This window comes from Symphalangus syndactylus, chromosome 23 (assembly GCF_028878055.3).
Source record: "Symphalangus syndactylus isolate Jambi chromosome 23, NHGRI_mSymSyn1-v2.1_pri, whole genome shotgun sequence".
Classification (NCBI taxonomy): Eukaryota; Metazoa; Chordata; class Mammalia; order Primates; family Hylobatidae; genus Symphalangus; species Symphalangus syndactylus.
Genome location: NC_072445.2, coordinates 29897426 through 29914169, shown reverse-complemented (window position 1 = coordinate 29914169; position 16744 = coordinate 29897426). Strand labels below are relative to the sequence as shown.

The 16744-nt window shown below is 38.0% G+C and overlaps 1 protein-coding gene across 25 annotated transcripts in view; it reads left to right on the top strand.

Annotated features, from left to right (window-relative positions):
* Nucleotides 1-16744, top strand: part of DST (dystonin) — a 499064-nt gene that overhangs the window by 253115 nt on the left and 229205 nt on the right. For 22 of the 25 annotated variants that reach the window (XM_055263445.2, XM_063632850.1, XM_055263432.2 and 19 more), the window contains 3 exons: nucleotides 4985-5074; nucleotides 7385-7462; nucleotides 9911-10003. In XM_055263445.2, coding sequence (XP_055119420.2) covers nucleotides 4985-5074; nucleotides 7385-7462; nucleotides 9911-10003 — 261 coding nt within the window. Of the gene's footprint in view, nucleotides 1-4984; nucleotides 5075-5612; nucleotides 5712-7384; nucleotides 7463-9910; nucleotides 10004-16744 lie in introns of all 25 variants that reach the window. The other 3 variants (XM_055263430.2, XM_055263427.2, XM_055263428.2) reach the window with 1 other exon arrangement.

The window sequence follows — 16744 nt, the reverse complement described above, 5'->3', positions numbered from 1 at the left end:
TACAGACCTGGCATGATCTAATGTGTTCTCACTCCCAAATAAATTTGAAATATTGTCCATGTCATCACCAGCATCTTGTTTAGAATTTTTGTTGCCCATAGAATGTTTTCTAGTCTATTTTTCTTTCTTGGGATATTCTTTTAAGTAAAAGATTAGTGCCCCCTAGAGGTAAACTGTAGGTGCAATGCTGTATACATATTTTTTTAAAGTACTGCAAAATTCTACGAGAATTCTGTGAAATACAGAAAATGCTGTATCACCCTTGTTATGTAATTCAAGTTATGTAAGTTAATCCCAGAGTATTTCATAGTGCTTTTACTTTGCTCATCACTTCCTCTAGCACTATTGATCCAGACAGTTTTTTGTCCCATAGGGAGAACGTATCCAAAAAGAGAAGAAGGAATGCTTTATTAAATACTGAAAATGGAATGTTAGGGATAGTGGCAGTTAGTATAGTCATCTGTGAAGGACAGTTACCAGGCCCAATGCCTATGACTCACTCCTGGGGTAAAATAAAAGCTTTTCTATGTAGGCTTAGCTGTCTACTTTCCTTTCTTTTCTTTCCCTTAAATTTCTTGCTAGATCAGATTGGAACCCCAATTCTTTCCCCTCGGTTCATTCCCGACCACCCTTTACCCATAATGTTGATTTTTAATTTTTAATAGCATCCTTTTATTCCATTCATTTGTGCTGAGGAAACTGACCCAGTATTATAAAGTACTTAGCACAAGGTTAGGCATCTAGTAGTAACTCATGGTGTGTGTGTTTTTGTTTATTATTGTTAGCGACATTTGCTTTTTGGAAGATGATATCTTATATTTTGTAGGACATTTTCCATATACAGTATTTCTGTGGACCCTCAGAATAATCAGCTGAGACAGGAAAAGCAGGCAGTATTGGGAATAGCCAGTGTCTTTGGATTTTTTTCAAGCATTATAGAAATTAAATTAATTTATTTCTGCATTTTCTTCTAAAATTCTTAAGAAATTAAGCCATAAGTCTTAAGAGTAGCTTTTATTGACAGGTCATTGATTTTTTAAAATGATGATAATTTGATTTAAAGATTACAGACTTTTTGTTCTCTAGGTTGAATTAGGAGTTTTCTGTTTTCCAACCTTTATCTTAAAGATAAAAAAAACCTGAAGCCTGGAGAGTTTAGGCTGTTGGTACAAATTCATAAGGCCAGGGGCAGAAGCAGGACTAAAATGGCTTTTCCCTTATCACAGATTTTCTCTTTTCCTAATTTAGAGGGAGTCTCGCTCTTTTGCCCAGGCTGGACTGCAGTGGCATGATCACAGCTCACTGCCACCATGCCCAGCTAACTTTTTGTATTTTTAATAGAGATGGGGTTTTACCATCTTAGCCAGGTTGGTCTTGAACTCCTGACCTCATGATCCACCCACCTCGGCCTCCCAAAGTGCTAGGATTACAGGCGTGAGCCACCACACCCGGCCCTCTTTTCCTAATTTAGATTTGTGTGGCTTAATATTATTATTTTCCTTCTCTAAACATGTCTGTTTTAATTTTTCTTTGTTGTCCCATAAATACGATGGTAGCAAATGACACCTGGTTTTGGAAAGTTTCCCTTATGTAGAGGGTTTTGTTCAGTCTGGCAAGTCAAGTTGTGAAATTGCCTTCCTATGAGATAAGTGTTCAGAATCACACCCCATCTTTTACTGTCCTGGAGTGAGAAAGACACAAGAAGTGGAATATAGAGTGAAATGTGAGTCTGGTAGGGTATAGGCATAGTGGGCCAGAGAGCACAGAATTCTCAGCACTATTACAGTCCTGGAAGGCCCCAACGCAGTCATGTGCTTGGGTTCTACTGTCCTGTGTATTGAGGATATCAGACCTGCACAATAAAGCCATTTATTTTGAGAGACGAAGCAGCTGACTGAGGATCAGGAGCTGTATGATATTGTTTGTATAAATATAATCTTTTAGTGTTCCTATTCAGGCTCTTTTAGAGTTTGGCTGCTTTCTGGTTATATTGAAGATACACTGAGAAGTACATAGATTTAGATGCGTTAATGTGCATGACATTCGTAAGCTTAGCTTTTCTGCCTTGTTTTTACGTAGGCCTTAGCCTTATAAATTCAAGCTTGTGCCTTAGAACGGGACTGGGTGAATTCTTACAGTGCTCTAATACAAGAGTCCCCAACCCCCAGGCCACAGACAGGTACTGGTCCGGTCCATGGCCTGTTAGGAAGTGGCCTGCACAGCAGGAGGCGAGCATTGGGCCAGCCAGCCTTAACCACCTGAGCTCTGCCTCCTGTCAAATCAGTGATGGCGTTAGATTCTCATAGGAGTGTGAACCCTATTGTTTTGTTTGTTTGTTTTTTGAGACAGAATCTCACTCTGTTGCCCAGGCTGGAGTGCAGTGGCATGATGTCGGCCCACTGCAACCTCCGCCTCATGGGTTCAAGTGGTTCTCCTGCCTCAGCCTCCCAAGTAGCTGGGATTACAGGCATATGCCACATTGCCCGGCTAATTTTTTTTTTGTATTTTTAGTAGAGATGGGTTTTGCCATGTTGGCTAGGCTGGTCTCGAACTCCTGACCTCAAGTGATCCGCCCACCTTGGCCTCCCAAAGTGCTGGGGATTACAGGTATGAGCCACCACATGGCTGTGAACCCTGTTGGGAACTGTGCATGTGAGGGATCTAGGTTGTGCTCTCCTTATGAGAATCCAATGCCTAACGATCTGAGGTGGAACAGTTTAATCCCAAAACCACCCTCCCTTGCATCTGTGGAAAAACTGTCTCCCATGAAACCAGTCCATGAGTAGGAAATTGCAGTATTAGTACTCATTTCCCCAAGTGCTTATCTGTTCGCGTACATATCATGCATGTAATAGATATGTTCCTGAAGAGGCCCTTGAAAATTGATTCATCTCTGAAATACAGTTGAGAAGTTGAGAGAGTTGTCATTTCATGGTATCTCAAGGTAAATATTCTAATTGAATGGATAATTCCTTTGTAACTTACTTGGTTATTTACAGGTTTTTCTTTCTTTTTTTTTTTTTTTTTTTTTTTGAGATGGAGTCTCACACTGTGATCCAGGCTGGAGTGCAATGGCTTGATCTCGACCCACTGCAACCTCCGCCTCCTGGGTTCAAGTGATTCTCCTGTCTCAGCCTCCCAAGTAGCTGGGATTACAGGCGGCTGCCACCATGCATGGCTGATTTTTGTATTTTTAGTTGAGACGGGGTTTCACCACGTTGGCCAGGCTGGTCTCGAACTCCTGACCTCAGGTGATTGATCCACCTGCCTTGGACTCCCAAAGTGCTGGGAGTACAGGCGTGAGCCACTGCGCCTGGCCGTATTTACAGGTTTTTCTAAACAAGGACTGCTTAAAATGTGTTATAACATTTTTGGGGGGGAAATAAAGTATTTTTAAACTTTGTCTTACTTTGGTATTATGACAACAGAGATTCAACTGATATTCCTTGGGAATTAGGAAATCAAAATAAAATGTCAATTTGTAAAGATGGAAACTTGGTTAAAAGTCATTTGATTCGCCTTCAGTTTTGCTGTCATTTCAAAGGTACTATTGACATGAACAGTTACTTTGTGGTAGAGCTATTGAGCCTAAGCTTAGTATTTATATTATTTGTAGTTAATTATGCCTAGATGGGTAATTGAATATTAAAAGGTTCTGTGACTTATGTAAACAGTGCCAGAACACTGGATGTAAAAGCTGGTAAATTTGATAAGAAATTCCTAAGGGAACTTTTTCTTCATCAGTCAAAAACATTTTCTGACACACTAACAAAAGATATTGTAAAACATATATATAGAGAGAGTCAACTAAGGTAATAAAGCTTTATGGGATTTAAACTATTTTTGGGGACTGAGAGACTTACCATAAAAGTTTGCTTCCAGTTTACATTAGGCCTCTTGTGTTTGTGTTTGTGTAGTTATATAGTTTTGATCGTAAGTTTGGATCTTTTCATTATTTTGTGCTATATACTCACTTGACATTTTGGAAGTGCAAAGGAGTTGGATTCATTTGTATACAGGGCTTGTGCCATGGGTGAAGTAGGTGGAATTCTGGTTCCTGCCTCTTTCTGGCCCACTTCTTCGGCTCCTTTCATGGGAGCAGCCCAGAATCACTGAAAGGCAAGAAAATGGAAATGTGCCAGCCCACTTGGAACAGCCATCTTAATAGCCTGCTTTGACATTTGTCTGTCCAACACAAACCTTGTAGTGGGCCATGTGGTTACTAGAGCTGTCCCTACTTGGCAGGCTGAACAAAGCTTTTGGGAAATCTTTGATGGTTTGGGTTCTAAAATCACAGACTTCTGAATCAGGCCTGTGGAATGGGGAAAGCTATTGTAGGTTGAGTGTTGATTTTGTGCTAGTGTTACTTAGTTTTGAAAATCTTCCGTTATAAGAAGACTTACGTTGTGCAGAGGGAAGGGTTTGGACAGAGGCCTTCTAACCTGACACATACGGATTTCAAAAAAATTTTTTGAAATAATTACAGGCTCATAGGATATTGACAAAATAATATGTGGAGTCTCGTACTCTTCACCCAGCTCACGTCTATGGATTTCTAAAAATGTTCCTCTGCATCCTTGATCCTGTTTTGGGCTAGAAGAAGGTCAACTGCGGGGGTGAAAACTCTACCCTCTCGTTAAGGTGGCACTGGTCACTGTATCGGGAATCATGAATAAAGTCAGGGCATTGCCCGTGTTTGAAGAATTGTAACCCCATGTGGTAGTCCAGGCTTATGTTTGTTCTAGTGTCTTAAAAATGTAATAATTTGAATTGTCTTTTTGAATTATTAGTCTGAAATTCACTTTTTTAAGTTTTTAAATTAAATTTAGTTTTTAAGTAATAAGCATTTTAAAAATTTAAAAATAGGTGCATGAATGAATACCATGTGAGGAATGTTTTCTACTTGTTGTCTCCTTTTTATGTTTAAGAATGTTAAGGATGATTCTGAGTTCTAGGACCCCAAATTTTGCTTTTTTCTTCGTAGGTTCGAAAACATGTGAATGATCTCTATGAAGACTTAAGGGATGGACACAATTTGATTTCTCTTTTAGAGGTTCTTTCAGGAGATACCTTGGTAAGTTTTAACTTTCTTATTTTATTTTGAAGAACTTGTAATCTTTTCTGCATAGGACCAGTGTGTTTTCAGTACAGACTATTCAGATTTTTGCAACGTTCATCTTTTGAGCTATGAATTCTGCCTGAAAAAGAAGTTTTGGTTAGATTCCTAAGCATTTTCAAACTTCAAATGATGTGAATTTGAGAGATTGAAGCACTTTGATTACTTCACTTATATAATCAGTTCTATAATTAAAATACTATTTTTGTTTTTGCTTCTTTTTTACCTCTGGGTTTTTTTGCTTAGCAAAAGTTGGATGCATAATATAACCACATATTAAAAGACTTACAAATAGCAAGAAAATAAACATTGCTTTCTGAAAAATGATCTAACCCATTCCGCAGGTGTCATTTTTTTTTTTTTTTTTTTTTTTTTGTGAACATTACTTCTCCTTCTTGTTACCTGTTCTCCTTCATTATGTTCTGTTCATGCTCTTTTCATTTCTGGTCTGTCTTGTGTCTTTGCTGTTCTATCTTCTGTCTGTTATATTCATTAGCCAAGGGAGCGAGATTTTTTGAAGACCTTACGATTGGTGAGTGCAACAGAAGCATGCGAATATGAACAGCATGAGGATGTGGAGGATGAGGATAAGGGGGTAGGTGTCGCCCCCATAACTTGACTAACCTAGCCGTTCCCATGTGGTGAGCGCTAACCTGATAGAGAAGTAACTCCTGGGTTCAGGCTCCTTTTTAGAAAAGCATAGAAAGGGCCGAAACCCACATTGAGGTAGATGTGTGTGTACCAAAAAATTGGATAAAGGAAATATTTTCTCTTTAAATTATCTTCAGAGAGCTAAAATGATTGAATTATTTATACATTACTGTGTACTGCATGGTAATTAAACAAAGTACATGATGACATTTTATTAAACAATTTTATATACATTGTATATAAACGTGGAAATTTTACAAGTCTGCTAATTTTTGTGCAAATTCATTCCGTTTCTGGAAGTGATATTTCAAACATGGCAACTATTTATTGCTTTTTATGAAAGAACTTAGGGAAATTTTTTTTAGTGTTTAAGTTTCTGCTTTAAACCACACCTCTTGGCAATAGGTATTTGATGGACATGTTTTACCTGTCTAATATATCTCATGTATTTAAAAGGGAGATTTAAAAATCCAGTATTCCAGTAGAACTCACAGAGCTGTTTAATCTTCATGACTCTTAGTTGACTGCAGCCTACCTTTGCAAGACAGACGTGCTTCTTCTTTTGTCTTCTACATGCCTAGTGCCCCTTGATTTTACTGGAAATTGTGCTTTTGTTGGATCCAGTGGGTAAATTTATCAACATCGTTTCTACTTGTTATGCAGAACTTACTTTTCCTTCTGTGGTGTGCTGTCTGTTTTATTATGGCGCCTTTGGCTTCAGCAACCTATGCATATTGAAGAAGCCAAGCTGTCAATTGTCTTTTTTCTTTTTTCCCTTTGGAAGATTTTATGTGATAAATTTCAGCTCCATTCTTTGTATTTTTGCTAAGCATTTCTCAGCTCTGTTTGCTTATGCTTTCCTTCATGCTAACGTGTAACGTTTCTTAAGGGAAACGGCATTAAGGAAAATAATTCTCGTCTGTCACTTTTCCTGAGACTGAGAAAATAATTGTGTCCATCCCCAAGTAGTGTAAAACGAGTATAGAGTCCTTTCTAATTATTGTAGTGTCCACTTTTGTGAAAAAGCTAAAATAAAATAAAGAGGAAATATATGGTTTTAATTGGTTTTCTCTCTTTCTCTATCATGGCTAAGTAAACCTTCTCTGTCTTTCTCCTTCTTGGTGATTTTTATACTAACTGCATGCTACTTTATCTCATTTTCATTAATATGCCATATGTATATATATATGTGTGTGTGTGTGTATATACAGTTATAAAAACCCTCTTGCTAATAGTGTTCAATAAGAAGGTAAAACGATGAATGATATTTAATTATTTTTGTGCCTCCATAGCTAAGTAATTGTAGGCTAGTGTTGTTTTATTACCAAATATTAAAAGTCTGTATATTCTGTAACATTTTCTCTTTTCCTTTTGTTTAAACAAAAAATTTGTCATAAAGTATATGTTTAAATAAAACATACTTGGAAAAAAATCCCTAATAGTTTACATTCAATCTCAGACAATATAAAGAAATTGAAACCTTCTTAGAAAATCTTATGGCCTTACCTAAATGGTAAATACTGTTTTGATATATTAAGATGAACAGAAAGTATATTTAAATTAGCGTGGTCTGTGATAACAGAAACTCTTTTTTATACCTGCATTTTTCTGTTTTAGCCCAGAGAAAAAGGTCGGATGCGTTTTCACAGACTACAGAATGTACAAATTGCACTTGACTATTTGAAAAGACGCCAGGTATGATGTTTTGAAAATACTGTAATCATATAAACATATGTTACTAATACATCTGTGTAGAAACATGTCAAGGAATGACAAGGTTAAATTTGCCTGTGAATTGTAACCAGTAAGCTTGTGCTTTGGTGAAGCAAATATTTAAAAATGTTTTTAAACATTTGCTCCCAAGAAAAGAAGTTAATAGTAGGAATAAGCCCAGAGGAATTATAAGTGACTACATTTCCATCTATATAAGAACTTCTGATTTTTTTTCTGTTTGAATTGGATTGCATTTGCCTAGGAAGTTGTTTTTTTTTTTTTTTGAGACGGAGTCTCGCTCTGTCGCCCAGGCTGGAGTGTAGTGGCGCAATCTCGGCTCACTGCAAGCTCCGCCTCCCGGGTTCACGCCATTCTCCTGCCTCAGCCTCTCCAAGTAGCTGGGACTACAGGCGCCCGCCACTACGCCCGGCTGATTTTTTTGTATTTTTAGTAGAGACGGGGTTTCACTGTGGTCTCGATCTCCTGACCTCGTGATCTGCCCGCCTCGGCCTCCCAAAGTGCTGGGATTACAAGCGTGAGCCACCGCGCCCGGCCTACATTTGCCTAGGAAGTTAATGACATTTTAGTAGCAATAGAATGTTAAGAATGCCTATGAACAGTTCTTGATGTGGGGAAGCAATACTTTATTTTTTACACTTAGTATATAAAAATAATTTTATAAAAATACTTTAATACTTTTAATTTAGTATAAGCGTTTTTCATACTTAGTAGTGATAAAGCAATATTTTGTTTTTTATAAGTAGATAATATTGGATAATTTATGAGTAAAGATATAACAACATTTCTGACAATAGCCCCCAACTTGCTTGAGGTATCAGGAGAAATCATGGAAAAGAATTAATAATATATTGGATATGATCTTGATTTGGTGGCATTACATATTATGGTGTCATAGGCCAAAATATTAGTAATTTTTCGATTAGTACAAAAAAATACAGGAGAGTTGAAAATTGTTGAAGACAGTGAGAGTCAGAGGGGGCGGCAATTTTTTTTTAAAATAGTTTGAAAAAAAGGAAGAGGCTGGGTGTGGTGGCTCATGCCGGTAATCTCAGCACTTTGGGAGGCTGAGGCGGGAGGGTCACTTGAGCCCAGGAAATTGAGGGTGTGGTGAGCCATGATTGCAATATTGCACTGCAGCCTGGGAAACAGAATGAGACCCTGTCTCAAAAAAAAAAAAAAAAAAAAAGGGCAAGAGAAAAAGGGGAGAGGGAGAGGTAAACACTAGCTTTTATTATTTCTTCATTATTATTCTTCAATATTATGAACATTAAAATGCTTTTCCCTGTTAAATACTAGTAAATCTTCAGTGCTTAAATATTTTAAATGTTATTGTTGTTTGCTTGTTATTCATCATTCTAGTGAAAGTTTCCAGATGGATACTTCTGAAATGTTTTCTGGCAGTATTTTGTCCAAGAAGTAAAATGTTAAATATCATAGTGTATAATTCTCAGTATTTAAATTCATGGTATTAAATGATTTTGTCCAGGAAGTAAATGTTAGGGATCATCATTTGATTTATTTACCTGAATGTACAGTTTGACAAGCTTTAAGTCTGAGTATTATATTATTTTAAAATATTTGAACAGCCTTCCAAATGTCCAGTGACTTATATATTTATGGCATATTGATAGCAAAATAATGCTAGTTATTTTAAAACCTTGTAATGGAAATTTGAGAAAATTGTTAGAATTGTTAGGATAGTTTCATACTTAATGGTAAAAGTAAAATAAAATTTATTTTTAAAAGACAAAATGATTTCTAATTTTAATATCTCAAGTATTTAGGACTTCTCACTTGAGGAGTTGTATTTTTGTATTGACAAGTGAATGCTTTTAGTACTTGCTCTAGAACAGCAATCCCCAACCTTTTTGGCAACAGGGACTGGTTTCATGGAAGACTATTTTTCCATGAACTGGGTGGTGGGAGGAGTGGGGGTTGTTTCAGCATGAAACTGTTTCACCTCAGATCATCAGGCATTAGATTTTTATAAGGAGTGTGCAACCTAGATCCCTCGAGTGCACAGTTCACAAATAGGGTTCTCACCCCATAGGAATCTAATGCAGTGGCTGATCTGACAGGAGGTGGAGCTCAGGTGGTAATGCTTCCTGGGCCGCCACTCACCTGCTGCCATGCAGCCCAGTCCCTTTGGTACAGGTTTGGGGGTTAGGTTGGGGATCCCTGCTGCGGAAGACAAGAATGCAATAATACTTGCTCTTTCTTTGTTGTTACCATATGATTTGTAATATAAAATGATTGAGAATAAGGGTAAAACAGTATTTAGTTGACTACTGGTATTTAAATTATTCCATTTTTTCTTTGTATAATTTAGAATTGCTTTTATGTAGGTAAAGATGACTGGTTCAGGTTTGATAAACAGTTGGTTTTATCTCTTCTTCACATACAAAACAGGTGAAATTAGTGAATATTAGAAATGATGACATAACAGATGGAAATCCCAAATTGACTTTGGGATTAATCTGGACAATAATTTTGCACTTTCAGGTAAGCCCAAATTTTCTTAATTTCAGCATCTAATTGCTAGTTTTCAGGTGGTTCATATGATGGGTGAATGACGCATTCATGTTCTATGGAAGAAAAATAAATTTCAAGCTTCTTTCTTTAAGTAATATATTTGAATTGTTCTTTTAAGCAACATGCTGCTTGTGAATCTGGCAACTAGTTTCCTGTTCTTGATAAACTTAAATGCAGTTTTAAAGACAATGTCTGTTATTTCAGAGTTGGAAGACATATTTCTTTTTATTGACTGGAGACACACTTTTTTTGCTCATTGGAAAGTATTACCTGTTTTAGATACTTAAATGTTTTATGATTAGTCCTTATTTAGAATGTTTTTTGTTAATACAGTTTCTTAGCTCTGTCAACTATTTCCTCCTTTGATAGACACTAGATGGCGGTATAATTATAAAGAGATGTGAAGAAGAAAAGTATTCATGTTTTATGCAGAGCTGTGCTTTCTCTCTTTAGATTTGAGGAAAGTGCAAATGTATTGACTATGAATTATTATCTAATAAACCTGAGCCAATTGAGGACCAATTTTGATGTAGTTGTGGGGAAGTGATACATTAAAAAGAATCTTCATTTGATTTAAGGAGATTCCTAACTTTAGAACTTGCTTTAGTTTACTAACTGCTGGTCTGCTCCAGAAATGTTCTGCTACTAGAGGTGGGAAGGAGGGGGAAAAGGGCATGGGCTGAAAAACTACCTATTGGGTTCTGTGCTCACTATCTGGGTGATGGGATCATCTGTACCTCAAACCTCAACATCACGCACTATACCCATGTAACAAATCTGCACTTGTACCCCCTGAATCTAAAATAAAAGTTTAAATTATAAAAAAAACCCAGAAATGTTCTGTGTACAGCACAGAGCCTGACCCACAGTAGGCACTCAGTACATCTTACCGATTGATTACTGTATAGTTGGATCTTGAAGGAGGAAGTGATCCCTTACCAGCTTCAAAAAGGACCTGGGGTTTTGAAACAAATCTGGTGAGGAATAAGACTTTTTTTAAGACTGGGCACGGTGGCTCATGCCTATAATCCCAACACTTTGGGAGGATGAGGCGGATGGATCATGAGGTCAGGCGATCGAGACCATCCTAGTTAACATGTGTGAAACCCCGTCTCTACTAAAAAATACAAAAATTTAGCCAGGTGTGGTGGCATGTGCCTGTAGTCCCAGCTACTTGGGAGGCTGAGGTGGGAGAATCGCTTGAACCCAGGAGGCAGAGGTTGCAGTGAGCTGAGATTGCGCCACTGCACTCCAGCCTGGGCAACAGAGCGAGACTCCGTCTCAAAAAAAAAAAAAAAAAATTTTTTTTTAAAGTTGGCTGAAATACAGGTTATGTAGACAAATGGTGGAGAATAATGTACCTGGGGGGCTTGTTGGGAACAGGATAGATTTGACAGGTATGGAGAGCTACAGGAATCAGAGTCTAGGTAGGTCTAGGACCTGAACAGGCAGCTGAATAGTTTCAGCAGAAGGACGTTCATGGAGATCCAGGTAATCAAAGGAAAAGGTGTTAGCCAGCCAGACTACAGGGCAGCTAATACAGGTGAATAGCCACTTAGCTGAGCTGTTAATGTCAAGGAGAGCCAGTAACCAGAACTGGAAGCCAGGACCCCAAAGGACTGAGGGCATTACTGGAAGACTCTATCCTTAGGGGATCAAAGATATTGAACCTAAATGAAGGCAATAATTTGGCATGAAGCACAGAACCAGACCTTGTTATCAGAATTGGGTAAAGTCTAAGTAGAACTGGCCAAAAAGTTGCTTTCATACAGAGTTCCTCAGTGGCTTTGTCGGGGATCATTTAATCAGCCCTAAGTGGATCAGATCCTAGAGCTTTTAGCAGAGTCGAAACTGCAAGAACCCCAGATGGGAAAGTCAGAGGTCTATTGGAGAGAATCAATCACTTCATCACCAGCTGGTGAGGTAGGCTGTGTCTGAATTTTGAATGTTAGACCAAGGATCACTGGGGCAATGGAAAGCATTCAGGCTTTGGACGGAGGTAGAATTAAGTTTCGTTCTTGGCTCTTTTACTTACTGTTGTGATGCCAGTGGGTAAGTCATGTTACTACTTTGAACTTAAAAAAAAAATGTGTTTCTGTTCATCACTTTCCTTTTTCTGTCCGTCACTTTCCTTTTTCTGTCCATAAATCTTTTTCAGTGACAGGACCTGTGCTGGAGTCTCTCTGAATCCATTCTGGTTTGGGGGCTGCCTGATTCTCAAATCGTTTTTTGCTCAATTAAATTTTGCTAAATTTTAAAAAATGTGTTTTAGGAAACAACATCCATTAATTCTATGTAAAATAATAGAAATGAGCAGAGTCCACAGTGAGAGAGATAAGCTGTGAAGCTGAGGTAGCGATAAAGGTCAGGACTCAGTTGGGGATGCAAAATTGAATAGAAGAGATCACACTTTGCAGGAAGAAAGAAAGGGACTTGGACACAGGGCATAGAGGGTGAAGGAAAGGGATTTGTTAAAGATAACAAAATTTTTTAGCCTGAGAGATTAAGAAACAATAGACTACTGAGAGACATGCGGGGGATGCTAAGGGGAAAAGCACTGACTTTCTGGGTGGGCTTGATGGGATGGTGGGATACCCCGTGCATCTATATGCTGAGCAGTTGGAGACATGAGTGGAGCTGAGAAGCCAGAGGTAGAGATACAAACTTGGGGAAGTTATCACTACACAAGTGATCACTGATTTTATCAGAAAGAAAGGATCTTCAGGGGACCCAAGAGAAGAGCACAGATGGAGAAGAGATGGAGTGCTAAGTATAAAAATTTGGAGAAGGCCCGCAGGAAAAGATTCTGCTGAGGAAAGAGAAAAGGAGCATTTGGAGAGATGGATGAAGTAATAGGAAAATGTACTGATGAAACCAAGGGAAGAGAATTTCAAGTAGAAAGAATGGTGAGCAGTATGAAATGCCACTAGAGACCACAAGAAAATTAAGATGGAGAAGAAGTCAATAGTTTGTTCTAGAAAGAAGACATTGGAGACCCAAGCTCCTAGGAGCAGAGACTAGAAAATAACAAGCCAAAATGTGCAGAAGGGTTGGGAGGTAGAAGCAGTGTATTTAGAGGTCGAGTTTGAGAAAATTTAAAGCAAAAGTCTTCAAAAAGGAATTATATACTAAGAGAGCCCTTTGGGGTTCAGCTGCCTTTGGAGGAGAGAGGAAGACTAGTCACAGAAGTACGAAAAGAAGTTTTGCGGGCCACACACGGTGGCTCACACCTGTAATCCCAGCACTTCAGGAGGCCGAGACGGGCAGATCACCTGAGGTTGGGAGTTCAAGACCAGCCTGACCAACATGGAGAAACCTGGTCTCTACTAAAAATACAAAATTCGTCGGGCATTGTGGCGCATGCCTGTAATTCCAATCACTCAGGAGGCTGAGGCAGGAGAATCACTTGAACTCAGGAAGCAGAGGTTGTGGTGAGCTGAGATCACGCCATTGCACTCCAGTCTGGGCAACAGGAATGAAACTCTGTCTCAAAAAAAAAAAAATAAGTTTTGCTTCTAATATACTGTGGCATAATGTTCTAGAATCCGTTGTATTTTAGGGCTTTAATTATAAGATGATGTAACAAATTATTACCAATATTCATAAATTAGACCAAAATCTATTTGGAATGGAACATATCTATGTTTTGGTTAAATGGAAATGTTCTCTCTTATTTAAATGAAATAACTTTTTTTTTAGTACAACAATAACTTGAGATTAGAATTGTTTTTTGGTTATGCCAAGATATAAAGATTTATAACAGTGGTAATCATCCTCACTCACAGTGCCTCAGCCTTTTTCTCTATAGTTTACATAAATAATGGAAGCACTTTCAAAAGACCAATTTGTTTTATTTTAACAATATTTGTTATAGCATAATAAATGGAATCTATTTTTCAGTCAGCTTTCTGAAGGTAAGCATTATCATTACAGTAGTCCTATATCATTAGCCACCACATGCCAGATCCAGAGATACTAAGGTAATGAAGTGTATTGTTCTGTTTATTGGGAGAGTATACATGAAATTAACTATGACATAGGGTGATGAATATTATTGGTGATATAAATGAAAATAGAAATGTATGGGAAAAAGCATTGTAGTGGGATCGGGATGGCTTTAGAGAATGTGGGAAATTTTCACAGATATTAGAGATAGGCTTTGAAAGATGAATGCCAGTCACCAGGCAGACTAAGTTGGGCCATTTCTGGGAGAGGTAGCAGTGTATATGGCCTAGAAATGGACAGCTGCTTAGTTTGGCAGGTGTATTAGTTCATTTTGTGTTGCTGTAAAGGCATACCTGAGGCTGAGTAGTTTATAAAGAACAGAAAAGAGGTTTATTTGGATCATCACGGTTCTGCAGGCTGTACAAGAGACATAGCCCTGGCATCTGCTTCTGGTAAGGTCTCAGGAAATTTTTCAGTCATGGTGGAAGGCAAAGGGGAAGCAGGATTGTCACATGGTAAGAGAAAGAGAGAAGGAGGAGGAGGGGTAGGAGGTACCAGGATGTTTGAAACAACTAACTCTTTTTTTTTTTTTTTTTGAGAGGGAGTCTCGCTCTGTTGCCTAGGCTGGAGTGCAGCCGTGCAATCTTGGCTCACTGCAACCTCCACCTCCTGGGTTCAAGTGATTCTCCTGCCTCAGCCTCCCAAGTAGCTGGGATTATGGGCACGCACCACCACGTCTGGCTAATTTTTCTATTTTTATTAGAGGCAGGGTTTTACCATGTTGGCCAGGCTGGTCTTGAACTCCTGACCTCAAGTGATCCACCTGCCATGGCCTCCCAAAGTGCCGGGATTACAGGCATGAACTACCATTGCTGGCCTCAAACAACTAACTCTTAAGTGGGTAAGAACTCATTACTGTGGGGATGGCCCAAAGCCGTTCATGAGAGAGCCGCCCCCGTGACCCAAACACCCCCCACTAGGCCCATCTCCGACACTGGGAGTCACATTTTCAACATGAGCTTTGGAGGGGACAAATATCTAAACTTCATCAGCAGAGATGGAGGGAAGGATTGGGGGAGTGCAGATCACTGGTTGCCTGTCCATCATGTTAGTACAAATATCAGCCATTATACATTTATAGTCTGTTGAATAATGTACCACTCATTGCCTTTGAATACATTGAAAATCAAGTTAAAAACAAAAAAAAATCTGAGACCTTATTTTTATCAGCTTGTCTTCTGGAATATTCAGTTTTTGCTACCGGAGAATGTTTTTAAATGATTAAGGAAAATTTTACAATGCAGGATCTGTTATTGACAAACATCTGCAGTATCATTGCTAATTGAATATTCTTACTTAGTAAAATATAATGAGTTCCATCTTTTGATCAGTCTACAGACTACCTAGTGAAAGGCAATTATTAATTTTTTTAGTAGTGAAATGATTTCTGCTTACGTGTAAATCCATTTCATGCTATTCTAATTTTTTTTTTTTTTTACCATATCTATGACACAGTGTTAGAAATATGCACACCTTATTTTTCCAGCAAGGCCCTCATAAAAACTGTATAATATTTAACTAGGGTATGATTATAAAAGTTACATATAAAGTTTAACTGCATATATATATGTATATATATATATATATATATGAATGCACATATGTTTCCTTTTGCTAAGTGTTTCATGCTTTAAATTATATAATTTATCTATTTGGTATCACATTAAAGTCCTAATAATTAGATAAGGTGATGGCTTGGAAATTTGTATTATTTGAAAAGTATTATAAACTATTTTAAAAGATTGATTTTTTTAGAAACAATTTTATTAGAGAATTATAAGCATTTAGCACTTATCTCTCCTGCTAGCTATTGAATCAGCTTATTATTTTTTATGACTTGTTTTGAATAAGAGTCTTAATATAATTTACAGAGATTTTTGGGCTTTTGGTTTTTTTGTGTGCAAGTACCAAAATTAGTTGATATTTCTTAAGAAAAAGAATTATATGGTAGAGGGTAGAGAGTCTCTGAAATTCAGTTTGAAAGGCACTTTGAGACCAAATTTGAAGGGCACTTTCCTAAATCTGTCCTGACTGGTGTTTGCTTTCTGTTTGCTCTCATTCGTTGAACCACCAAATAGTTTCAAAGGTTAAGTGCAAACTTCGTTAGTGTATCTGCATTTCAGAAAACTGAAAGTTAAAAACAGTCATAATCTCATACAGTGAAGCTAAGGGTTTGCCTTGAGAGCTCATCAGTGTTGTAATTTGACAGTGAGCAGTAATGTTTGTCTAAGAGGATTGGTGGCCAGAAATAAGCCACAGTGTCTAATGAGACACGGACCGGCTGGGCAGGATGCCACGGCATTTCTTGTGTGTGCCTTTCTCATAAGCAAAATGGCCTCAGACTGAAGAGGATGGTCATGAAGTCTGTGTGGAACAGATGTCAGAGTGGAATTTTCAGACTTAATGGAGAGGATCTAAGTAAGCTCTGGATTTTGAAATGAGTGAATCTGTGGAGCTGTGATCTCCTACAAATCAAATGGGGAATGTCTGTGGATGTGTAAGAGCTGAGAAAGAAGAACAATATGTAGATCCAGCCAAAACTCCTTTGAACCCTGAAAAATACTCTCCTGGAAGAAAATATTTCAGAAGAAAACCGATCAAGAAAACTGGAGGTGACAAAGAGTCAGTCGAGGCAAACAATGAAAATGAAGGCAAGAAGAAGAGCAGCAGTCAGCCTTCAAAAGAACAGCCAGCTCCTTTATCCAG